The sequence below is a fragment of the Elgaria multicarinata genome, chromosome 1 (genome assembly GCF_023053635.1).
Source record: "Elgaria multicarinata webbii isolate HBS135686 ecotype San Diego chromosome 1, rElgMul1.1.pri, whole genome shotgun sequence".
In the NCBI taxonomy this organism is placed as follows: domain Eukaryota; kingdom Metazoa; phylum Chordata; class Lepidosauria; order Squamata; family Anguidae; genus Elgaria; species Elgaria multicarinata.
Genome location: NC_086171.1, coordinates 6,050,507 through 6,076,192, shown reverse-complemented (window position 1 = coordinate 6,076,192; position 25,686 = coordinate 6,050,507). Strand labels below are relative to the sequence as shown.

General features: G+C 48.7%; 1 protein-coding gene across 1 annotated transcript in view; it reads left to right on the top strand.

Annotated features, from left to right (window-relative positions):
• The window catches only part of WNT9A (Wnt family member 9A), a 69,772-nt gene extending 51,688 nt beyond the window's left edge, over positions 1-18,084 (top strand). The window contains exons 2-4 of the mRNA XM_063146851.1: positions 6,736-6,995; positions 9,419-9,681; positions 17,452-18,084. Of these exons, the coding sequence (XP_063002921.1) occupies positions 6,736-6,995; positions 9,419-9,681; positions 17,452-17,925 (997 nt within the window). The 3' untranslated portion in view covers positions 17,926-18,084. The remainder of the gene's footprint in view (positions 1-6,735; positions 6,996-9,418; positions 9,682-17,451) is intronic.
• The last annotated feature ends 7,602 nt before the right edge of the window (positions 18,085-25,686 follow it).

Genomic DNA, 25,686 nt, shown 5'->3' with positions numbered 1-25,686 from the left:
ATCAGGGGTCTGGAAACAAAGCCCTATGAAGAGAGACTGAAAGAACTGGGCATGTTTAGCCTGGAGAAGAGAAGATTGAGGGGAGACAGGATAGCACTCTTCAAATACCTGAAAGGTTGTCACACAGAGGAGGGCCAGGATCTCTTCTCGATCCTCCCAGAGTGCAGGACATGGAATAATGGACTCAAGTTAAAGGAAGCCAGATTCCAGCTGGACATCAGGAAAAACTTCCTGACTATTAGAGCAGTACGACAATGGAACCAGTTACCTAGGGAGGTTGTGGGCTCTCCCACACTAGAGGTCTTCAAGAGGCAGATGGACAACCATCTGTCAGGGATGCTTTAGGGTGGATTCCTGCATTGAGCAGGGGGTTGGACTCGATGGCCTTGTAGGCCCCTTCCAACTCTGCTATTCTATGATTCTATGAACTCTGTTTTGCAGTAGAAGCTGGTGGCTCTGATGTCGGTGGGGTCAGAACTTTAAGGTTTTCACTTTGGATAGCTCCTTAAGAGTTCTGATTGGTTCTGACCATATAGTTCAGTATAAGCTTCTTTTGCTGACATTCAAAGCGTGTCATGGTCTTGCACCTTCTTATCTCTCCTCTCTCATTTCACTCTACCACCCCCTTCGTACCCTCCATTCTTCAAACATCATGTTGCTTCTCCCACCCAAGAATTTCTATCTCTCTTGCCCGGCTTCGCCCGTTCTCTCTGGCTGCCCCGTTTGCTTGGAATGCTCTTCCAGAACAACTACGTACCACGAGTTCCGTTGTAGATTTTAAAACGGGTTTGAAAACTCATTCGTTTTCAATAGCTTTTGGTGTTTTAGCTTTATTCACTGTTCTTATTACTATGAATATTGTCTTATTTCTGTTTTGTGAACCCTTCCCCCCTTCATATGTTTTAATGTGATTTTAGATTGTAAGCCTCTAGGCAGGGTATCGCTGTTTTATTTGTATATTTTGTTCAGCACCAAGTACCTTGTTGGTGCTATATAAATAATAATAATAATAATAATAATAATAATAATAAATAAATAAATAAATAATAGTAATGGTTCCGGCTGAAACCCGGAGCGGATTCACTGCCCAATTGGCATCACAGCCACCAGCCTCCACGGCTGTTGTTCTCTGGGGTCCATGGCTGTGCTTCTTCCTGGCAGAATGAGGTGGGGCTAATTCTGTGCTGGTTCCCTGTTCTCGGAGGGTGGGGGCTGAAACATACCCTTGATGGGTCTTCTCCTTTCCCCATGTGGGTCTAATCCTCACCGTCACACACAGAAAATAGGCAGGTGGCAGCCCCTGGGTCAACCATCACTGCTCTCTCACCTTCCTTAGTATGTGGCTGGCACATACTCAGCTTCTCCAGTCCTCTGGGTAGCGCAGCAGTGAGGATTGGGTCCATCCCAGTGATTATTGATCACCTCTCAGGAGCTCTCTTCCCCTTAGCTCGCCAACCATCTTCCTTGTTTTCTCAGGGCAGGCAAGACGGTCTCGCTCTAGGAAGAATGTATCCCACTGCTGACACCATCTGAAGTCCCAAACTGGTCTTACAAGGTTCTTCAGATGCCCATGCCCCCTTCCTTTCCCCCCAAGCGTGGATTGTTTCATAGCTTTCTGGTTTACGTGTGTATTTTCCCATTCTTAGAATCATAGAATCATAGAAAAGCAGAGTTGGAAGGGGCCTACAAGGCCATCGAGTCCAACCCCCTGCTCAATGCAGGAATCCACCCTAAAGCATCCCTGACAGATGGTTGTCCAGCTGCCTCTTGAAGGCCTCTAGTGTGGGAGAGCCCACAACCTCCCTAGGGAACTGATTCCACCGTCGCACTGCTCTAACAGTCAGGAAGTTTTTCCTGATGTCCAGCTGGAATCTGGCTTCCTTTAACTTCAGCCCGTTATTCCGTGTCCTGCACTGTGGGAGGATCGAGAAGAGATCCTGGCCCTCCTCTGTGTGACAACCTTTTAAGTCTTTGAAGAGTGCTCTCATGTCTCCCCTCAATCTTCTCTTCTCCAGGCTAAACATGCCCAGTTCTTTCAGTCCCTCTTCATAGGGCTTTGTTTCCAGACTCCTGATCATCCTGGTTGCCCTCCTCTGAACCCACTCCAGCTTGTCTGCGTCCTTCTTGAATTGTGGAGCCCAGAACTGGACGCAATACTCTAGATGAGGCCTAACCAGGGCCGAATAGAGAGGGACCAGTACCTCGCGTGATTTGGAAGCTATACTTCTATTAGGTTGAAATGCTTCTCCTTAGGCCTCATTGCTGGCAGGAGTAGTTTTAATCTAAAATACCCCAGCATTTTGGCCCAGGTCCTTTAGCCACACCCACTTCACCTCCAGCCTCGCCCACTACTGGAATGCAGCCCCTGGGAGCTTCTCCAGAATTGAATTCGGCCCCGAGGCAGAAAAAGGTTTGACGGCCGTGCCTTAAAGATAGAAGCAGCTTTGATGTTAGAAGGGAGGTCAGAGGACGTGGTTGGCGTTTCAGGTGAGCTCGTGCCAAGGCTGGCAAAAATAGCTCCGTTGCTGGAGCGCTCGGTGGGTCTCTTGACACAGTGGCCTCAGATGATCCTTCCGGCGCCCTTTCCATCCCTGCTTTAAATTGCATAAAAGGGTTTTAAGGGATTACAGGGGTGCCATGCAGAGGCTGCTCCCAACTAATGTCTTAAGCTGTGGGCCTGGATGTGACTTGCAACGCCTGTCCTTGTTAGCTCTTTCTAAAAAGAGAAACTACCTTGGCCATGAAATATCAGCGCTCCCTGTAGCAAAGCTCTGGGGCTTATCTGTTACATGCGCAAAGCCGTTGCCTGTGATGGCGCATCACGCAGCCGCCCGGTGTGGAAAGGGCTCTTTCCTTTGGGGGAAAGGTATCTTTCAGCTTCTATTCTGGTGCTTCAGTGGTGGCCCATGCAGGCTGAAGGGAGTCCTTTTCCCTTCCCAGACCAAAGGTCGTAGGTCTGAGACCACGAAGGCAGATCATAACAATGCAGGAGTGCGTGAATCCTCAAGACTCGGGCTTGAGGCAGTTCTCAGAATTTTGTCTCCAAACACTTTCCAACTCGAGTCCGTATGAGGTTGCACGCATCTTTGAAAAGTGTGCCTTCTTCTCCCATTGGTCGAAGTGTATTTGTGTGCATTTTTCAAAAGTGTGCATTATTCCATGTGCGTATTTCCGATGTACGTATGCTGTCAAATGCATTGAATTTGGTCTGTGAATCACGTTGCAAGCTCAGGATGTAGACTGCATCACGGTCTGTGTTAAGTCTGGAAGGAAGGAAGGAAGGAAGGAAGGAAGGAAGGGGTGAACTGGGTAAATCCTGATGCAGAAAAGGGCAACTCAAATGATCAAGGGGCTGGAGTGTCTCCCCTTTGAAGGAAGGTTACAACAGCTTGAATTGTTTAGCTTGGAGAAACGGTGAGAAAGGGGAGAGGTGATAGAGGTGTACAAAATTATACACGGTGTGGAGAGCGTGGATAGAGAGGCACTTTTCTCCCTCTCATAATACCAGAACTCAATGGGGTCATCTCATGAAGCAGATTGGTGGGAGATTCAAGACAGGATTAAAAGAAGTCCTTCTTCACACAGTGCATAGTTAAACTATGGAATTCACTTCCGCAGGAGGTAGCGATGGCCACCAACTTGTATGGCTTTAGAAGGCGTTTTGACAAATTCCTGGAGGAGAAGGCTAGCAATGGTTACTAGTCCTGATGGCTATGTGCTACCTCCAGCAGCACGGAGTTCTGTCTAATGTTCAGGGTATCCCACTACACCAGTGTCAAAGGCAGTATGAGTATGCACACCATTTTCTGGGGAACATGGGCAAGAGGGTGCTGTTGCACTCAAGTCTTGTTGGTGCACTTCTCGCAGGCAGCTAGTTGGCCACTATGTGGCTAGAATGCTGGACTAGATGGAGCCTTGAACTGATCCAACAGGGTTCTTATGTTTTTTTTTTTAAAAAAAAACTGAAACAACCTGCACAATGTGTTTCAACCATTTTGCATGGGAATATATTGCTAAAACATTGAAAACGTAAGAACATCAGAAGAGCCCTGATGCTGGATCAGACCGAGGACCCATCTAGTCCAACGCTCCATTCACACAGCGGCCGACCATCAAAGGAGGACAGCCAGGATGATCAGGGGTCTGGAAACAAAGCTCTATGAAGAGAGACTGAAAGAACTGGGCATGTTTAGCCTGGAGAAGAGAAGATGGAGGGGAGACACGATAGCACACTTCAAAGACTTAAAAGGTTGTCACACAGAGGAGGGCCAGGATCTCTTCTCGATCCTCCCAGAGTGCAGGACACGGAATAATGGGCTCAAGTTAAAGGAAGCCAGATTCCGGCTGGACATCAGGAAAAATTTCCTGACTGTTAGAGCAGTACGACAATGGAACCAGTTACCTAGGGAGGTTGTGGGCTCTCCCACACTCGAGGCCTTCAAGAGGCAGCTGGACAACCATCTGTCAGGGATGCTTTAGGGTGGGTTCCTGCATGGAGCAGGGGGTTGGACTCGATGGCCTTATAGGCCCCTTCCAACTCTGCTATTCAATGATTCTTTGACATGGTGAAACAGCACCCACCCACCCATGTTCCCCAGCAACTGGTGCACACAGGCTTACTGCCTTGGAATACTGGAGGTAGCACATTTCTCATACAACCCTACAACAAAGGAAAGACGGGTGGATTGTGGTCTTTTGCTGAATGGAGACCTTTCCCATGAACCAGAAGGCCTTTCTGGAAGCAGGACAAAGGAAGGTGCCTCATCGTGAATTGGACCCTTGGTCCACTTACCAGCACAGTATTGTTGACACTGACTGGCAGCAATGGGTCTCCATGATTTCAGGCAGGTTTTTTTCCCTTCCCAGTCTTACCTGGAGATGCTGGGGATCAAACTTGAGACTTTCTGCAGGCAAAGCATGCGCTCTGCAACTGAGCCACCGTGACTCCTGCTTCGCATACTTACTCTTGGCTCTTGCGTGGTTTGAGCCAGTCCTTCTGGCACTAGAAATGGTTCTTTCATTATTATTTTTGACCCTTTAGTGCTGGAGAAATGTGCTCAGGCTCCTATGTGGTGACTCTTGCTGACTTTCTCCACTCTGCCCCGCCACCCCACCCTGGCACCCGGTTGGAAGAAAGTCGCAGCCAGGGGATTGGCTGACTGGCCATCCAGCCCGCAAAACTGATCCCAGTTCCAACAGATGTTCCTGCAGCTTGGGCTGACGCTCCAGGAGCTGGTGCCAGCCTGGTCCCCATCCAACATGTTGTCACACAATGCTGGGAACAAGATCTTGGCTTCCCTTCACTGCACGTGTGTGTGTGTGTGTGTGTGTGTGTGAGAGAGAGAGAGAGAGCGCTAAGAGCAGGGCCTGGTGCTCAGAGACTGGGCAGGGATGGGACAGAATATCTTCCCACTGGCTTTACGTACTTGTTTTGAACGCTGCCGTGCCAAGAATTAGTTCGACCCATAATACTATTAGTAGCTTATATCTAGGAGGGTTGCAAATCCAGGGAGCTAGCAAGTGACTCTTTCAGAAAGGGCGGCTGTTTGGATAAAAATGTGGCTGACAGCTCTTTGAGCTGCGTGTGTCCCTGCTGTCAACAAGTCCTTGCTGTTTCCAGCGTACTGGGCCAAAAGATTGCTTGGGTGTTCAGTAGGGGTGTGCACGGACCCCCCAATCCGCTTCGTGGCCTGATCTGGAAAATCCGGATCGGGCCCGATCCTCTTCGCTCCGCTCCGCCCGTCTCCCACTCCGCTCCGCGGAGCGAGATCCGGCTTCGCCGCCATCACTATATGGACGGCGGTGGCGCAAGAGAAACCACCCACCCACCCCGCCCCCTTACCTTCCTCCGTCGCGGGCTTCAATTGAGGCCCCGGTTGAAGCTGGAAGAGGCCTCGGCCTTCACTTCCGGCTTCAACCAGGGCCTCAATTGAAGCCTGCGACGGAGGAAGGTAAGTGTCCCTCCTCCCTGCTCCTTTACCTGCCGCTGCCGCCGCATGGATGGCAGCGCCGGCGTGCCAGGTAGGCCAGGCCCCCGCCCTGCCCCCCGCCCCCTTACCTTCCTCCGTCGCCAGCTTCAATTGAGGCCCCGGTTGAAGCCGGAAGAGGCCTCGGCTCCCTGCTCCCTTACCTGCCGCCACCGCCACATGGATGGTGGCGTTGGCAGCACCAGCTTAGTCCCCTCCCCCCCACTTACCTGCAGGCGAAGCTCTGGATTGAGGCGATCCTCTTCGCCTCGATCCGCAGCCCCCCTGACTCTCTTCGCCTCCGCCTTTTCCGGAGGCGAATTAGGCCTCCTCGCTCCTGCTTCTCTGAACCGAAGAGAAGTGGAGCACAGCCCTAGTGTTCAGGCATTGGTAACCTCGAAGCTGGTTGATTGTCATGCGTTTTGTGTGGGGCTGGTCCAAAAGCTGTGGCTGGTGCAGGGTGCTTCAGCTAGCAGGTGCTGAGTGGGGTGACCGATCAACAGCCCATCACACCTGTGCTGAAGGAGCTGCACTGCTTTCCTATTTGCTATTGGGCCAGGTTTAAGGTTTTGTTGGTAGTATCTAAAGCTCTAAAGAACTTGGGATCTGGTTACCTGAGAAGACTACCTTCTCTCCCAAGGACCGCATCAATCTTTGAGGTCATCTGATGAGGTCCTCCTGGTGGTGCCACGTACTCTGGAGGCCTGGTCTGTGGTTGTTTGGAGCACAAGTGGGCAGATTACTCATATAGCTCTCTTTCCCTCCCCAGGTTGACTGGGAATGAACCTCTGACCATCCTCCCTCTGACTTCAGAAATGGAGGAAGCTGCCGTCAAAGCCCATTATAAAGTATGCGACCGCCTGAAGCTGGAGAAGAAGCAACGGAGGATGTGCCGGAGAGACCCTGGAGTGGCGGAGACCCTTGTGGAGGCCATCAGCATGAGTGCCCTGGAGTGCCAGTATCAGTTCCGTTTTGAGCGGTGGAACTGCACCCTCGAGGGCCGCTATAGGGCCAGCCTGCTGAAGAGAGGTGAGCGGACCAGCGGCCGGTGAGAAATTGAAATCTCCACTTCAATAAATGTAGGGCTACAGTTCTCTGCTCAAAAATGTGTGGAGAACTGTAGCGTTATGGGCTTATCATAGTAAGCCCTTAAGGGGGAAGTGTGCAACAGAATCTAAACGCTATGGGTAAATGTGCATGGGTGACCATATGAAAAGGAGGACAGGGCTCCTGTATCTTTAACAGTTGTATTGAAAAGGGAATTTCAGCAGGTGTCATTTGTATATATGGGGAATATGGTGAAATTCCCTCTTCATCACAACAGTTAAAGATGCAGGTGCCCTGCCCTCTTTTAAATCTGGTCACTCTATTATTATTATTATTATTATTATTATTATTATTATTATTATTATTAATTTATATAGCACCATCAATGTACATGGTGCTGTACAGAGTAAAACAGTAAATAGCAAGACCCTGCCGCATAGGCTTACAATCTAATAAAATCATAGTAAAACAATAAGGAGGGGAAGAGAATGCAAACAGGTACAGGGAAGGGTAAGCAGGCACAGGGTAGGGTAAAACTAACAGTAGAAAGTAACAGTAGAAGTCTGCACAACATCAAGTGTTAAAAGCTTTAGGAAAAAGAAAAGTTTTTAGTTGAGCTTTAAAAGCTGCGGTTGAACTTGTAGTTCTCAAATGTTCTGGAAGAGCGTTCCAGGCGTAAGGGGCAGCAGATGAAAATGGACGAAGCCGAGCAAGGGAAGTAGAGGCCCTTGGGCAGGCGAGAAACATGGCATCAGAGGAGCGAAGAGCACGAGCGGGGCAATAGTGTGAGATGAGAGAGGAGAGATAGGAAGGAGCTAGACAGCTCCTGCAGCTTTAACTGTGGTGATGAAGAGGGAATTTCTCCAGGTTCTCCATATATACAAATGACAGCTGCTGAAATTCCCTTTTCTATGCAACTGTTAAAGATACAAGAGCCCCGTCCTCCTTTTCATAGGGTCACCCTACGTAAAATGCACACAATGGTGAAAATAACGCAAGCACGTTATAGGGTGAAATGGCACGCAAAATGTGTACGTTAGCAAACCAAGTTTACATTTGGAAAAATGTGCACAAAATGTGCACAAAACCGCAGGTATTAGGAGACATGCATATGAAAGTGCAGGGGAATTTCCGTTGGGGTTTTAAAAAATAAACTCCGTAGGTTGGAAAAATGAGAAACTGATTGGAACTGAAATGGGCAGATTCTCCCATCCCTAGTCTGGGGAGTGGGGACAGAGGCAATAAAGGAGGCAATATGGGAACCTCCGTAATGCAATGGGAGAGCAAAAGTCACCACCAGGTAGCTACTGAGTTGGTTGTGGTTTTGGAAGGTAATCTAGACATGTTGAGAACGTTCCATTGGACTTGGGTCTTGAGGCCACAAAGCGAATTGGAGATCTTGTGGAATGCAGCATGTAAAAGACGTTGGGACTGGGGTCAGAGGATAGGTTAGCAACTTAAGAGGGACAGATTTGCCTCCGAAACTTCTGAGAAGTACCAGTTGCTTCCCAGTCTGGAGACACGAGGGGTGTGGGAGAGGAGGGGCTTGCTGACCATCCTCGTCAGAGATGAGCAAAGTTGGGAGTGGAGAGTTTCCGTTCTTAATCCTGTCCTGCAAAACCCAATTGACAACTCCAGACTTAGAATCATAGAATAGTAGAGTTGGAAGGGGCCTACAAGGCCATCGAGTCCAACCCCTTGCTCAATGCAGGAATCCACCCTAAAGCATCCCTGACAGATGGTTGTCCAGCTGCCTCTTGAAGGCCTCTAGTGTGGGAGAGCCTACCACCTCCCTAGGTAACTGGCTCCATTGTTGTACTGCTCTAACAGTCAGGACGTTTTTCCTGATGTCCAGCTGGAATCTGGCTTCCTGTAACTTGAGCCCGTTATTCCGTGTCCTGCACTGTGGGAGGATCGAGAAGAGATCCTGGCCCTCCTCTGTGTGACAACCTTTCAAGAGTGCTATCATGTCTCAAGGCGTCAGAGAAGAGGCAGGAGTGGTCACTTGTCCTGTGGTTTTGACCAATAAGGAGAGGAGCTGATTTCAGCCCAGGGCCGGCATTGAAAAGCTGGATTCTGTGACTCTTATGGACAATGCAAATTGAGCAAATACTTCACATTCTTCTCATTTTGTTAGCTCCTGGGAAAGGGCTGAGGAGCCCACCCAGTGCATGAGAGCTTCATCTCCAATAACCTGGAAATTTTGCTTAGCCAGCCCTCTGGCTTATAGAATTTCAGCAAAGGCTCCCTTATCTTCCAGCCATGAAAGGCTAAGATTCTTCAGAAGCTGGATTGTTAATGGGATATTGCATGCATGCTCGGTCCTGATGAATTAGTATACGGCTAGCTCTTGACTCCTCCCTGCTTTGTGGTACCAATGTTGTCATTGTCATCCTCTTTCGCAGGTTTTAAGGAAACGGCCTTCCTTTACGCCATCTCTTCGGCAGGGCTCACCCACGCCATGGCCAAGGCCTGCAGCGCCGGGCGCATGGAGCGTTGCACCTGCGACGAGGCCCCCGACCTGGAGAACCGCGAGGCCTGGCAGTGGGGCGGCTGTGGCGACAACCTCAAATACAGCAACAAGTTTGTCAAGGAGTTCCTGGGGAAGAAGTCCAACAAGGACCTGCGAGCCAGGGTGGACTTCCACAACAACCTGGTGGGCATGAAGGTACGCGCACGGTGGACTTGCGTTGCCTTCTGCAGATGGGCAACGGGCATGTCTATGTTGGCTAGCGCTGGGCCAGGTGTGAGATGCAGGGGCAGGTCTTTTGCATTTCAGGTGCTTGGTGGGGAGAATTCGTGTTTACTCCTCCTGTCTCCAACATGGCAAACATTTGCTCAGTCTGCAAACAAATTAAATAGATTAAGGGTGCAACCCTATAGATGTTTAGACAGGCAAAATCCTCCCAGAGTGCAGGACATGGAATAACGGGCTCAAGTTACAGGAAACCAGATTCCGGCTGAACATCAGGAAAAATTTCCTGACTGTTAGAGCAGTACAACAATGGAACCAGTTCCCTAGGGAGGTTGTGGGCTCTCCCACACGAGAGTCCTTCAAGAGGCAGCTGGACAACCACCTGTCAGGGATGCTTTAGGGTGGGTTCCTGCATTGAGCAGGGGGTTGGACTCGGTGGCCTTGTAAGCCCCTTCCAACTCTACTGTTCTATGATTCTATGGAGGTTATGGGCTCTCCCACACTAGAGGCCTTCAAGAGGAAGCTGGACAACCATCTGTCAGGGATGCTTTAGGGTGGATTCCTGCATTGAGCAGGGGGTTGGACTCGATGGCCTTGGAGGCCCCTTCCAACTCTACTGTTCTATGATTACCCTGCTGTTAAAGAACCGAGGGAATTCAGTCCTGCAGTCACCTCCAACATAGTGCCCTTCAAAGCTTGTTGGACTACAATTCCCATCATCCCTAGCAATGAGCTGGGTGGGAATATTAGGCGTTGTAGCCTGGGACGTTGGGAGGGAGGAGGCCGCTGCTGTATTGGAATGTCTCTGTTGCACTGTAGGGTTCTTCTTTTTTTTTGCAACCGGCACTGAAGTGCCCCGAATGCAGACGGCTAAAAAGCTGGTCGAAGCTGCTGAGATTATGTTTCCATGAAAACAAAGAAGGCCCTGCATTTGGGGAACGGGGTGGAGGGGGGCGGGTGGTGGTGGAAGCTGATCGAGGTAAGCTGATGCTAATAAGATTTGGGTTGGAGCAGTGTGTTAATCAGACTCGTGGGAGTGTTGCCATGGGGATGGCTTTGGGGTGTGGGCATGGGTGTCGGCTCGGCCCTCTCGAGAGCTGTAGAAAATGCTTTGTGCGGGCGCGTCGGACAGGGCGCATCGGTTGGTGGAACTGGAGAAATGAGCCTTCATGGCACTGAATATGGATTATAGTTCTGCCCTGTTCTGATACCTAGGAGCTCAGGACAGTGTGTGTGTTCGTGTGTGTGTGTGGTCTCTCGTCCCTTTTATCCTTGCAACAATCCTGTATGGTTGGCGAGGATGATAGAATCATAGAATCATAGAATAGTAGAGTTGGAAGGGGCCTACAAGGCCATTGAGTCCAACCCCCTGCTCAATGCAGGAATCCACCTTCAAGCATCCAGCTGCCTCTTGAAGGCCTCTAGTGTGGGAGAGCCCACAACCTCCCTAGGTCATGGGTTCCATTGTCATACTGCTCTAACAGTCAGGAAGTTTTTCCTGATGTTCAGCCGGAATCTGGCTTCCTATAACTTGAGCCTGTTATTCCGTGTCCTGCACTCTGGGATGATCGAGAAGAGATCCTTGCCATGATGATGATGATGATGATGATGATGATGAGGTTTACCACCCAATTGCTGAGGTGCGTGTGTGTGTGTGAGAGAGAGAGACAGAGGTCCAGGTCACCAAGAGAACTCGATGGTTGAGTGGGGATTTGAACCTGCATCTCCCCAGTCCTGGTTGGACGTTCCAGCATAGAGTCTGCCCCCTCAGTGTGGGAGTGGGTCCTAAGTAGGGACATAAGAAACTCAAGCTTTTACTTTTGCCACGTGCTTTACTGACATCACCTTCCCTCCACTTTCCAGTCCTCCTTCTCTGGACCATCACTGGGCTCATCTACACCAAGCAGCTATTCCAATGAAAGTGGTATGAAAGCGGTATATAAAAGGCAGGAGCCACATGACTGCTTTGTAGAGGTACTGAAGTGCACTGACGATGTTGGGACCCATGACACATACCTTATACCACTTTTATTCTACTTTTATAGTGTTACATCCTGCTTGGTGTAGATGCGTCATGGGCCCCAACAGTTGTCAGCACACTTCAATACCACTATAAAGCAGTAGTGTGGCACTTGCCTTTTATATATCACTTTCATAGTGGAATATCCTGCTTGGTGTAGATGAACCCACTGTGTTTTCCTAGCCCTGTAGACCCCATGCTGTGGGCGGAGGAGGCTGCTGTCTTCCATGTCAGTGGGACGATGAATCCGTCACGGGTTTCAGTCAGAACTCTAATTCACCTTGGGGAGCTCCTTTAGAGTTCTGACTGAAACCCGTAGCAGAGTCATCTCTCCCACTGACGTCGGAGTCACCATCCTCCCCTTACTGTTGGTGCCGTCCAGATGTTCTATCCACAATTCCCAGCACCTCTGACCATTGGCTGTGCTGTTGGGGCTGAAGTCTGGAGGGGCACCAGGTTGGGGAAGGTGTTGGTAGTACATGTTATTAAACCCTTGTTGAGGCTATGCCATAGTCATGGCGAGTTTTAGAAACTGCATGCCCGTAGGAATTTCTGACAATGTCTTCATAGAATCATAGAATAGCAGAGCCGGAAGGGGCCTACAAGGCCATCGAGTCCAACCCCCTGCTCAATGCAGGAATCCACCCTAAAGCATCCCTGACAGATGCTTGTCCAGCTGCCTCTTGAAGGCCTCTACTGTGGGAGAGCTCACAACCTCCCTAGGTAACTGATTCCATTGTCGTACTGCTCTAACAGTCAGGAAGTTTTTCCTGATGTCCAGCTGGAATCTGGCTTCCTTTAACTTGAGCCCGTTATTCCGTGTCCTGCACTGTGGGAGGATCGAGAAGAGATCCTGGCCCTCCTCTGTGTGACAACCTTTCAAGTATTGAAGAGTGCTATCCTGTCTCCCCTCAATCTTCTCTTCTCCAGGCTGAACATGCTCAGTCTCTCTTCTCCACAACACTGGCTCGGTGGTCTCTCAGCAGTATGGAATGTTATTTTTCCATTGCACACACAAACGCGCCTTATCCTAATGGGTCTCCCGAGGCTCAGTAGACGGGTTTATACCCCGCAACCCCTTGAGCTAGAAACGGGCAGAATTGTTCACTGCCTTTGCAGAAGGAGAACTTTCTCTCCCTCCAGGTCTCACGCTAGAAAACAATTCCTGGGTAACGCAACGCTTCCAGTGCCAAGTTCGAAATCTGCCCCCCCCCCCCGCCACCAGTTAAAACATTTGCTGCGAGAAACTGCCTGATGAAACTTTCCCCCTTTTCACACCCTCAGCTGCGCCTGTTTGCCGCAAACGGTGAAATAACCACCCGCCCGGCCCTGTTGTGCCCATTTCATGCCTCGCTAAGTGCTTACGATATGACCTCAACGCCAGGGACAAGGCGAGTTTGTCTGGCACGGGCAATGAGGTCATTAACCAGGAGGACTTCTTTGAGCGCCTCCTCTCTTTATTGATGAGTGAAAGCTTTAGAATATGCAGCTTATTAAAATAATAATAATAATAATAATAATAATAATAATAATAATAATAATAATAATAATAATAATAAAATCCCCGCCTGCCGAATCCATCCGAGCTTATTCAAGTATTCTGGGATGGCGAGTTGATTTGCAGGTGGAGGTTGAAGGGAGAGGCAGTGGGGAACTGCCGGGTGATCTCCATGTATATTAAAATCAGCGGCCATATTCGATTAGTTCTACCACCGCTCGCTCTTTCTTATGATCCTGCTCCCTCCCCCAAATTCTCCCCTGGATAGCGCCCCTCCCTTTGTATCCCGTTAATGAAAAGTCAAGAGTATTAGCGCACTTGATTTGTTCCACTAGGCCCGAGTTAAGTGATGATTTAATTAAATTCCTCCCTCCCATTGTCTGCGTTTCACAAAGTATCTTTAAGCATGACTTTCTAACTACATCTCTCTGGAGCGTTGCTAAGTTCCTTAATCCCTAGAAAGGCTGACCCCTTCTCTCTCTCTCTCCCCCTCTTTCCTATTTTCCCTTGAGGTATGTCTGGTCAAGCGTGTCTTACAAGTCTGCTGTGAAAGGCAATGCTCTTATGCCGGGCAAAATAATATCCACGTTCACATCGCCCTTCGTACCTCATGTGCCTTTGTTTTTTTGTCCTTGGTGAACAGGACCCTTGGGTTGAATGTGGGTGACAGTCCATCTCATGGTGGTTTCATCACTTGGGCCACCTGCAATGGGAGGAGAATTCTAATCCCCTCGGCTGCACTTCACTTGATTTCTGATTAGGTGCAGAGCGAGGGGCCATAGATGAGTGGCCGAGCACTTGCGTTGAATGCCAAAGGTCCCAAGTAGAAACCAAAGACACAGTTACAAGATGGGGGATACTTGGCTCAGCAATACTACAAACGAGAAGAATCTTGGAATTGTTGTAGATTGCAAGCTGAATATGAGCCAACAGTGCGATATGGCTGCAAGAAAGGCAAATGCTATTTTGGGCTGCATTAATAGACGTATAGCTTCCAAATCACGTGAGGTACTGGTTCCTCTCTATTCGGCCCTGGTTAGGCCTCATCTAGAGTATTGCGTCCAGTTCTGGGCTCCACAATTCAAGAAGGACGCAGACAAGCTGGAGCGTGTTCAGAGGAGGGTAACCAGGATGATCAGGGGTCTGGAAACAAAGCCCTATGAAGAGAGACTGAAAGAACTGGGCATGTTTAGCCTGGAGAAGAGAAGATAGAGGACAGACATGAGAGCACTCTTCAAGGACTTGAAAGGTTGTCACACAGAGGAGGGCCAGGATCTCTTCTCGATCCTCCCATAGTGCAGGACACGGAATAACGGGCTCAAGTTAAAGGAAGCCAGATTCCAGCTGGACATCAGGAAAAACTTCCTGACTGTTAGAGCAGTACGATAATGGAATCAGTTATCTAGGGAGGTTGTGGGCTTTCCCACACTAGAGGCCTTCAAGAGGCAGCTGGACAACCATCTATCAGGGATGCTTTAGGGTGGATTCCTGCATTGAGGAATCCTGCATTGTTGGACTTGATGGCCTTGTAGACCCCTTCCAACTCTGCTATTCTATGATTCTATGAAGTCCAGTCTCCGACATCGCCAGGTGGAGCTGGAAATCCTAAACTTAGAGAACGGCTACCAGTTGACATAGACAACATTGAGTGGCAAAGGGACCAACGGTCTGGCTCTGAGTAAGGCATAGGAACGTTGAAAGCTGTCTTCTGTTGAGTGACACACCCTTGGTCCATCTAGCCCTGTATTGTCAACACTGACTGGCAGCAATGGCGCTCCAAGGGTTCAAGTAGGTGTTTTCCAGCCCTGCCTGGAGATGGCAGGGACTGAAACTGCGTTCACCTTCTTATATTCTTAGATATGTGGCAAAAAAATCCTTTCAGTGTGAAGAACATCAAAAGAGCCCTGCTGGATCAGACCAAGGGTCCATCTAGTCCGGCATTCTGTTCACACAATGGCCAACCAGCTGTTGCCCAGGGACTCACAAGCAGGACACAAGTGCAACAACACGCTCCCACCCATGTTCCCCAGCAACTGGTATTTGTAGGCTTACTGCCTATGATATTGCAGGTAGCATGTCACCAGCAGGACTAGTAGCCATTGATAGCCTTCTCCTCCAGGAGTTTATCTAACTCCCTTTTAAAGCCATCCAAATTGGTGTCCATCACTACATCTTGTGGCAGTGAATTCCATAGTTTAACTGTGTGCTGTGTGAAGAAGTCCTTCCCTCCCAAATCTCCCACCCATCAGCTTCATGGGATGACTCCAGGTTCTAGTATTTTGAGAAAGGAAGAAAAATGTCCCCTTATCCACATTCTCCACACCATGCATGGTTTTGTACATCTCTATCATGTCCCCCCTTATGTGCCATTTTTCCAGGCTAGACAGCTGTTGTAACCTTCCCTCCTAAGGGAAGATGCTCCAGCCCCTTCATCATTTTAGTTGCCCTTTTCTGCAATTTTTCTCAACCAGCGAGTCTGATGTTAGCCAGTTCCTTCTTTCTAGCGAAATCCAGATGTTCTGTTTCTGTGTAGATTAAATGTGTGAAGAAGCAAAGTGTTCTGGCCCTGACTTCTTCGTGTGTATTTTCATTGCCCTGAACTCTTGGGGCAGCATCCAATACTGCCCTTCCACTGGTGGATTCTGGTCCATACGTGGCCAGCTTCACCATAGCTGTGACACAAGTGGCCGCTACCATTTGTGGAACGACGACGGGGCAAGATCCAGAATGAGCCCTGGAAGAGGGGGGAAATCGGTGCAGCTCCATTGCACGACTTCAATATGGAAGACATGTTGAGAGGCAGGGAGGAAGACTCCATAGGGTTCTGGAACCCCCATGCCTCTGTGAGGTGATACCACGGAAATGCCTCTTTTCGTAGCTTTTAGAAAGTTGCCTTTTAAAAAAAGAACAAAGTTTCTTAAAAAACCCACCCACATCGTCAAAGGTTCTATTTCCAAACTTCAGAGGAGAGGGTCCCACAATTATGTAGCCAAAATGGCAGCACCCATAGACAAGAGGGAAGTACCAGTGGGCTCGTGAGATCCTGGGGTTTGCAAATAAATACAAACAAAGAGAAAAAGGTTGAGGAGGAAAATATGTAAAGGGGTAAAAACTCCCCAACCAACCCAGAACAGCCCAGTGTGGAGCGAGCATGCTCTGTGGGCATGGATCATAGAATCATAGAATATCAGAGTTGGAAAGGGCCTACAAGGCCATCGAGTCCAACCCCCTGCTCCATGCAGGAATCCACCCTAAAGCATCCATGACAGAGGGTTGTCCAGCTGCTTCTTGAAGGCCTCTAGGGTGGGAGAGCCCACCACCTCCCCAGGTAACTGATTCCATTGTCGTACTGCTCTAACAGTCAGGAAGTTTTTCCTGATGTCCAGCTGGAATCTGGCTTCCTGTAACTTGAGCCCATTGTTCCATGTCCTGCACTCTGGGAGGATCGAGAAGAGATCCTGGCCCTCCTCTGTGTGACAACCTTTCAAGTATTTGAAGAGTGCTATCATGTCTCCCCCCAGTCTTCTTTTCTCCAGGCTAACTGGCTATTGTGCTGACTGGCTATTGTGTGTGTGTTTGTGGGGGAGGAACACAAAACCAAGGGGGAGGGGATAATGGAATCATAGAATCATAGAATAGTAGAGTTGGAAGGGGCCTACAAGGCCATCGAGTCCAACCCCCTGCTCAATGCAGGAATCCACCCTAAAGCATCCCTGACAGATGGTTGTCCAGCTGCCTCTTGAAGGCCTCTAGTGTGGGAGAGCCCACAACCTCCCTAGGTCACTGATTCCATTGTCGTACTGCTCTAATAGTCAGGAACTTTTTCCTGATGACCAGCTGGAATTTGGCTTCCTCTAACTTGAGCCCGTTATTCCATGTCCTGCACTCTGGGAGGATCGAGAAGAGATCCTGGCCCTCCTCTGTGTGACAACCTTTTAAGTCTTTGAAGAGTGCTCTCGTGTCTCCCCTCAATCTTCTCTTCTCCAGGCTAAACATGCCCGGTTCTTTCAGTCTCTCTTCATAGGGCTTTGTTTCCAGACCCCTGATCATCCTGGTTGCCCTCCTCTGAACACGCTCCAGCTTGTCTGCGTGTTCAGAGGAGGAATATGCTGGGGGAGGGCATGGCTGATTGGCTGGAATACCGAACAGGAGATCTCCACACGGCCAAGTTTTGTTGTGGTTCCCACAGATCTTTCTGTACTGACCTTTGGCTCTTTATCTGCAGGTCATCAAAGCTGGCGTTGAGACCACCTGCAAATGCCACGGCGTCTCGGGCTCCTGCACCGTCCGGACCTGCTGGCGGCAGCTCTCCCCGTTCCACGAGATCGGCAAGCAGCTGAAGCAGAAGTACGAGACGGCGCTCAAAGTGGGCAGCACCACCAACGAGGCCACGGGCGAGGGCGACATCTCCCCGCCGAAGAAGTCCATCCCGGGCCACGGCGACCAAATCCCACGGACTACGGACCTTGTCTACATCGACGACTCCCCGAGCTTTTGCCTGATGAGCCGGTACTCGCCCGGCACGTCGGGCAGGAAATGTTACAAAGATAAGAACTGCGAGAGCATTTGCTGCGGCCGCGGCCACAACACCCAGAGCCGGGTGGTGACGAGGCCGTGCCAGTGCCAGGTCCGTTGGTGCTGTTACGTCGAGTGCAAGCAATGCACGCAGAGAGAGGAGGTCTATACCTGCAAAGACTGATGGGGACGCAGCGTCCTGGGGTTCGAAATGGATAGCCCTGAACGGCGGGAGATGCCGCCCTCCAGCAAGCACCCGTGGAGGCAAAACAGGGTTTCATGGCGACCGTGCCAAGATGAGTTGAGCACTTTGTAGGGTACTGGTGACCCGGCTGTTTTCCTTCTTTTTCTCGACTTTGTTTCCTCCTTTGCAAACCCTGATTGACTTTGGGGGATCCACGCGTATGCAACGGAAGTGCCTGTCGTGCGGAGTGGGGTGCTGATTTGGGGGGGTGGGGTGGCCGGGTGATTGCCAAAGCAACGATGGAGCACGTCACCTGGAGTGGATGGGACTGGCCGCCCTTCTAGCGTGGTCCTCTCTCATCGCCGTCCTCTGCAAAGCCTGAGCTGAATAAGGAGTTCTCCTTAGGAAAGGAACCTCGTGGGCGGCCTGACGAAGTTGAGAACCGCAATAAGGAACGAAGGAAGGACTTGATACCCAAAGACGATCGAGGAAAGGGTTGGTGATGGTGAATTTCTAGTTTGACACTTCTGGAGCAGGACAATTGAAATTGAGAAATAATGTCTTGTTTGCTGGAGACGCTAGTACGTGAACATGGCCTGCTAGAAGGAGAGCCATTGCAGTTCCTCAAAGGGGAAATATTTGGCTTCACCACCTGCACTTCATAACAGACTTTGAAGTTCAGCCAGTCCAATTTAGTTTTCTTCTTGCATGCCCATTCTCAATCCACCTTCCACTTTTCTCTTGTCACCTTTACTTTGTAAACGATGAAAACCACTAGTGGCCTTCCTAAAACTTCCTATAGACACCACCACCACCACCTGTTTTGTCTCTATTTTGGTACCTCTTTCTGCTCCAAAGTGGCCCTGTGGAGGCTGCTTTTAAATCCCGATATGGAACGTCAACCCAACTTCTGGATGTCTGATTTGACAAGTGGCCTTCTGGGGATGGAGAAAACCATTTGCCTTATGGACAGTCTATGCTGCTTTGAGCTCCTTTGAATTGTAAGCCATTCTGGACAGGATCGCACCTCCTAGGATATTATGTCGAGTAGAATGTCATTCCATTTACTCGCAACAGTGGCAGTGAACTGGCACAAATCTCTACACAGACCTTTAACTTTGTTTTTTCTTCTTCTAAAAAACCACTAGAGGCATGTGTATTAGGACTTCAGCAACAATACAAATATTGGATCCCAAGTTGAATGGTCAACGAAAGATCAAGAGGGAGGGAAAGAATCCGGAGGAGAAACGGAAATGACAGCAGTGACCAAAAAGCACTGGTGGTGTAGGCTACCTGACATCCTTCGGTTGTTTTGAATTGGGATCTTACAAATTTGCGACTTGGACATGGCAACTCTTCTTCAACAATACTACTTGGATCGGAAGCTGATGTCCTGGAAAAGGGTCTGTCTAGTTGGAGATAATTGGCAGTGGGCCCCTTCTGATTCTCCCGTAGTAGCAATTTCTCAAGTTTAACCTGTTGACTTGGTTTTCAACGGGAACTGGATGAAGATACCTTCTGCATTGTTTCCATTTGCTAGTATGGGGCTGTTCAGCGTTCTGAGGGCTCTCTCCCTTATTGGAGCGTCTTTAAAATACAAATTCGCCACCCCTATCTAAGCTATCTGATTGTGCATCTACTGGGAGGGAATGCCTTTGTGCCCTTGGGAACAACCAACCAAAATAGCAGCCTGGTATGTCGGTTGACTGTTGGAAGGTGGCCGAGAGGGTGAAGGAATGGTGCCTTTCATTTTGTTGGTCCAGGATCCTTCAAAAATGGAAGATAACTTGTTGCCGTACATCTCTTTGCAACGAATGTTGAAACCCAAGGCCGCCAAGGCCATGTGCAGCAGCATGGCTTTGTGCAGCCTTCCGCATGAGCTGGACCAGTCCGGAAGTTACACGCAAACGACAAAGACAAAACCAAACCAGAGACGGAATAGAAACCTATTATTCAGTGTGGAGATATGCCTAAATATAAATATTGAACATCTATTTATTAAGCCTTTCAGAAGGACCTTCTTATGGTTTCAATGTGGTATTATGTTCGGTCCTTTTCAAGCATGCGCTTTCTCTCCCCCTTTTTGCACGCACACGTACCTTTTGTCCCCAAAGTGTTCTCTTCGTGTTTTCCGACAATTTCGGGTGTAATGATGGAGTAAGATGCAGGACACATTCTTGGGGTGAGTGAGGAAGGATCTGAACCACTTGGCTTAGTCCCATCTAAATGGAAGAATGGATTCTGGATGAGTTCCTTAAAAACTGCAACCAAAGAGTGCAGAACACCACCTCCTGTTACGTGCAGAACACCACCTCCAGCTACTTTGCGCCCTCCCCTTGTTTTTTTTTGGAGGAAAAGAAACTGAGTTTCTTCTCCCCATCCCAGCAAGTATCTACCTGGTTTGGGGTTTCTGCTTCCAGCACCAAAATGTCTTAAGTGGTCTTTAGCTTTGTGGTATGGTTCTGTCAGGTGTCCTGTTCCCCCCCCCCCCCCCCGCCGGGACAGTCCTGGCTGGACTTCCTAGCAGAAACCCAAGTCGAAGCCTTCTGAATTGGGAATCCTGCAATATTAGAAGGCTTTAGAAAGTGTGGCCTCGTGTGGCGCAGAGTGGTAAGCAGCCGTTACTGCAGCCGAAACTCTCCCCACGGCCTGAGTTCGATCCCAGCGGAAGCTGGTTCTCCGGCAGCCGGGCTCAGGTCGACTCAGCCTTCCATCCTTCCGAGGTCGGTAAAATGAGTACCCAGCTAGCTGGGGGAAAGGGAACCGCGACTGGGGAAGGCAACGGCAAACCACCCCACTACAAAGTCTGCCAGGAAAACGTCTAGCGAAAGCAGGCGTCCCTCTTGGAGTCAGCAATGACTCAAGTGCTTTGCACGAGAGGTTCCTTTCCTTTCCTTTAAAAAAGTGGAAACATGGAAGAACAGGTTTTTAAGACCTTTTTGGCACTTCTGGGAATATGGTTCCAAGTTGTGTACAGTTTTCGTGCACACTTGCCTTTTTTTCCCTCTCTCCCCCCGCCCCCTTCCCCAAGCATCATGTGCGATGGTGCTGGGGGAGCTGAAAATGAGCAGATGGGACACATCTCTTGCAGGCCGGTCCTATGCATGTTTGCTCAGGCGTCGGTCTCGCTAAATTCAGGACGACTGGCTCCTGAGTGAGTTTGCACAGGACGGCGGCTTTTGAGATGAATTGGTGAAGGAGTGAATGAACTACTGAGTGGGAAAAAGCTCTTTGTAAAATAATGCACGCACTGAAGCCGAGGTGTTTCTGTAAGTATTTAAAAATGTATTTATGTTATTGCAAATATTATTATTGCTTTCTTGTTTTATATTGTAAATTATAAGGTTTATTCTCCTGTGGTTTAAAAATTATATAAATATATATAAATATATATATATATAAATAGTACTGAGGCACATGCATTAAATGTATAGGCAGGTATAATACATATACTATTAAGTTAACCCCCTTTTGGAATTGGGATAACTTCTTTGTAAGCTGGGGGCAACCTTCCCCACTCTGGTCCCCTCCCGGTGGTTTGGCCTACAACTCCCAGAATTCCTGACCATTGGCCATAAAAGTTGATGTCCAAATCACCTGGAGGACACCGATTTGGGAAACGCTGGCCTAAGGTTATAGCAGAAGTTACTGGGGGTGGGGGGTGGGTTCTTGATGGCAGATCTCTGTGCTTTCTCCACCTTTTAAATGTTGAGAAGAAGACATGGACCAGATCCAAAGAGTGACTCTTGGGGAGCATCCAAAGGCTGCCCTGCATCCAGTGAGACTTTCCTGACTGTCTCAAAATGGGCCATGGCTCCATGGTAGAGCACATATTTTGCAGGCAGACGGTCCCAGGAACAATAATGGCCTAGATGGACTCATGGTCTAACTCAGTATAAGGCAGCTTCATATGTTCCCCTCAGTTTCAAAAATCTTTGTACTGTGTGGAACGGGAGTGGAGGATGTGGTGTTTGAGGAAAACCTCTGGGAATTAGCCTCATTGATTCTTTAGACTCTGATCGCCAAGCTCTTCGTAAACGAGGCCTGCAGTGGTTGAGAACCAGCGGCATTCTTGTATCCTATACCTTCTGTTTTGCTTCTCCTTGTTGCTTTGATCCTTGGGAGGGCACCTCATATTTATTTATTTTTAAGCAAATGCTCATTATGTACACTGATGTTTTATAAAGACATACGTACAACATGGGTACCCATTACAGAGCAGTCTTTTGGCCAAGGTGCCATGCAGTGTAGACACATGTGAGGAAAGCCATCGATATTCCTGGATTCCACGGGTAGAAAATCAGTAGCTTTATGGGTCAATGTTTGCTTTTCAAATGAACGGACGGGACATGGCCTGTGGAAGCCATTGAAGAGAACCTGTGACCTTCTATGTGGTCAAATCCTGAATCACCAGTTCTCCACACTGGAGAATGAGTTGACCGTATCAATGCAGAGTTGGGCACCCAGTGCATTGCATCTGGCACTATCACAAAGCACAAGGAGATGGCTTCACTGAGTACCAAACTCTAGTCCAGGGGTGGAGAACCTCAAGCCTGTGAGCCAAATCTGCCCCACCTGAGGTCTCAGTCGAGTTCTCCAGGATTCCTTCGATGGCCTTGTTGCCTTCCCTGACCCCAGCCCTGTCTGATTGCTAGCCGTTCAGTGACTTCTTGGCTTTCCTTTGTTTGCTCCCCTCACTCTAGAAAGTTGAAATGCCTCGCCTGAAATGTAGTTACTGTCTGAGCTTTCAGGTAAAATAGGCTGGTAATTTGGTCTCATCCTTGGCCCCACCCCATTTTGCCTTAGGCCCCGCCCACAACTAGAATGTGACCAGCAAGAGCTTGTCTGAAATCTCAAGCCGAAAGAGCTTCGAGGCCCCAGTTCTGGCTGGATTTGATAAACCTTTGCTCTCAAAGGGCCAGTTCCGTTCCATAGCATACGTAGACCTATTTTCATCCCAAACGTAGGTCCTCTAAGCTGTCCATGGTTGGAAATGGCCGTATCCTTCTTGACTCTAATGTACTGATTGTGCCTTAAGGTAGACAGGGCCCTGCTCTGCATGTGAGACCCTTCAACTCTGAGCAGCTTCTTCAGAAGTAATACTCTTTAAGAGGACTGGGTCTACTGCACCACTTTCTAGGAAAAATCCCGGGGACTGATTGTTTCATTAAAACCTGGAGCTTGGACCATTAATCTTTGTTAATGGTCTGAAATGGAAAGCTGTTAGCATCTTTTAAAATGGGCTTCATGGGGAGAAAATGGAACACAAGCCACCACAGCCATGCTAGACCGTAGCAAATTGGGGTCATTTTTGGGAAGGAGGTAGGGGTGTGCTTAAGTAGTGCCCCATTTGCCTTAAAATAGTGGCTTTCAAACTGCGTTCCAGGGCACTGCAAATTTCCTTAGGAGGTTATTAGAGTAAGGGAGGGACCTTGCCAAGGAGATCAACGTTGGTGGATGGGCTTCCTTGAAAGACAGCTTGCCTATTTCTACTGATCTTCCTCCATGGGGTGCAGCCACAGAGTACATTGGGTAGTTCTGGCTCCCACCCTCTGTTCTCATGGAGCGATGGGTGAGGACTCATGGTCCTGTCCACTTGTATGACTTGTTCCTCGAACGCGACCCAGAAACCTTGCCAATCCATGGTTCCATGGCTGATGAGTTGATGTGGAGTCGGTTCCCTGAGGGTTTGACTGTACACTTCCCAGAGTACTTGGGTTATTGGGCAATTTCAAAGTGCAATAAATAATAAAATAAGTTGGAAGGTTTGAAAAGAACTGCCTTAAAACAAGGGAATACGGTCTTCGTTGCAGGGTTGCGCTGATATACTCTCCCACTCAGGCCAGCTTTCACTCTGAAAGTGGAGCTGTGTTAACATGAACGGAGTTGTGTACGCATACCCACGGGGTCCCATAATTCTTCTGCCCCTTCCTGCCTCCATGTGCTGACATTATTGTGTTATTGAGGTGACCCACCCAGTTTTGCAAGTGTCATTCTAAAAATGCCCTGTGCTTGCAACTTGGGTCCTGTTACATTTTCTCAATGCCTGTCTTCTTTTGAGATATTTAAAGGAAGAGGGGGGATTGGATTCAGTTGGTAAACCAATTTCACTGGCCATTGATAGAAGAAATAGCCGTCTTTAATTCTCCTCTTCGGGCAGAGGTAGGCAAATCAGTGCCCTCCAGATGTCTTGAACTTCACCTCCATTTGCCATTTTGGATGGGATTGATGGGAGCTGAAGTCCAAAACATCTGAAGAGTACCAGGGTGCCTATCTGTCTTCGCGTAACATACCAGAAGCCAATGTGCCTTAATAAAATGACTCCACAAATGAAAGCCGGGTCATCATGGATTAATGAATAAAAAAGTCCATTGCTGCACCACTTAAACAGATACGGCGTGTAGCTCTCGGAGTTGTCTGAACCGAACCCAATGTGTCTTGGATCAGCACAGTCTTGGTGGACCATTATGGTGGTGGTCTTGCATTCAGTAGCTTCCTTTTCCACATTTCTATCTGGCATGGAGGATTCTTCTTGCCCAGTCAACATTGACTTGCCAACATTCTCCCTGTAGGGGGTGCAACCATTATTTATATTTTATTAAATAGCAATTTAGTTACATCAGGTTGAGGCGCGGGGGCGGGTGGGTTAGTAAATGAGACAACTTTGTGGTAGGTTTGCCGATTTTGTATTAGATCCCACAAAATGTTGCACCGGTCTTTGTGTGTGTGTATGTGTGTGTGTTTTCTAAATAATAATAATAATAAAAATCTTGTCTTGTGCGGTTGCCTAATATGTAGGATTCAGTGATGTCCGCAACAAGTCTTAAAGTTCCACCCCATGGTTAAAGGGTCACGCCGGTTCCCGAGTCCTCCTGTCAATGCACAGTTAGGCTTGGAAACGTTTTTGAAAATGGAGAAGTGGCCAGGTTAGGATAGGTGCGGTGCCTACAGTGATGACCAGAGCCCTTGTTTGGGAAACCTATGACTGGGCTCATGAGAACAAGGAGAAATTTTCCGCCTTAACGCTAGAATTCTGCATTGTGCAAGATATCTAAAATTGGATCTCTGGGTTAATTTTTTGGAGGGGGGCACAAAAACTGTTCAAAATCTCGTTCCCCCCCTCCTGTGTTATGATGTGGAGTGGAGATGGGGGATATTCTCCATGGCTTGTCCAAACCACCACACCCTAAAGCAGCCTTCTCCAACCGAGGTACGTCCAGATGTTTTGCCTACAGCTTTTAGCAGCCCTAGTTGTAAACCAAAAACATCTAGAGGTTCCTGGGTTGGGGAAAGCTGTCCTAAAGGTTCCAGGTGAAGTGACGGGGGCTCCATAGGACCATTATTTACCGCTCCCCCCCCTCCGTCTATTGTTTCAACCTCCTTGGTTCTCCGCAAGATCCCTACTTTCTGCCCCGCTCCAAAAGTGAGTCCTTAATTTTTAGAATTGCCATCTGACTTGAATTAGTGAAGGAGTGCTGTTAGGCACGTAAAGATTGGAGGCCCGAGCTTATAAGCCACAGATCTGCATAAAATTTGCATTTATATGAGTCCATGCAAATGTAGAAATAATGAGTAACAGTTAAGTTTCACAGGAGGGAAAACCTGCCAATTTCTCGTCCAAATAATTTTTATTTGATTCATTTATTTACAATATTTGTGTACCGCTCCATATCTGACAGATTCCGGATTGGCGAACGTAAGAAGCACAATAGTGAAAAGATCAAAAGATTAAAACACCACATTGGAATGGTTAAAAACAAA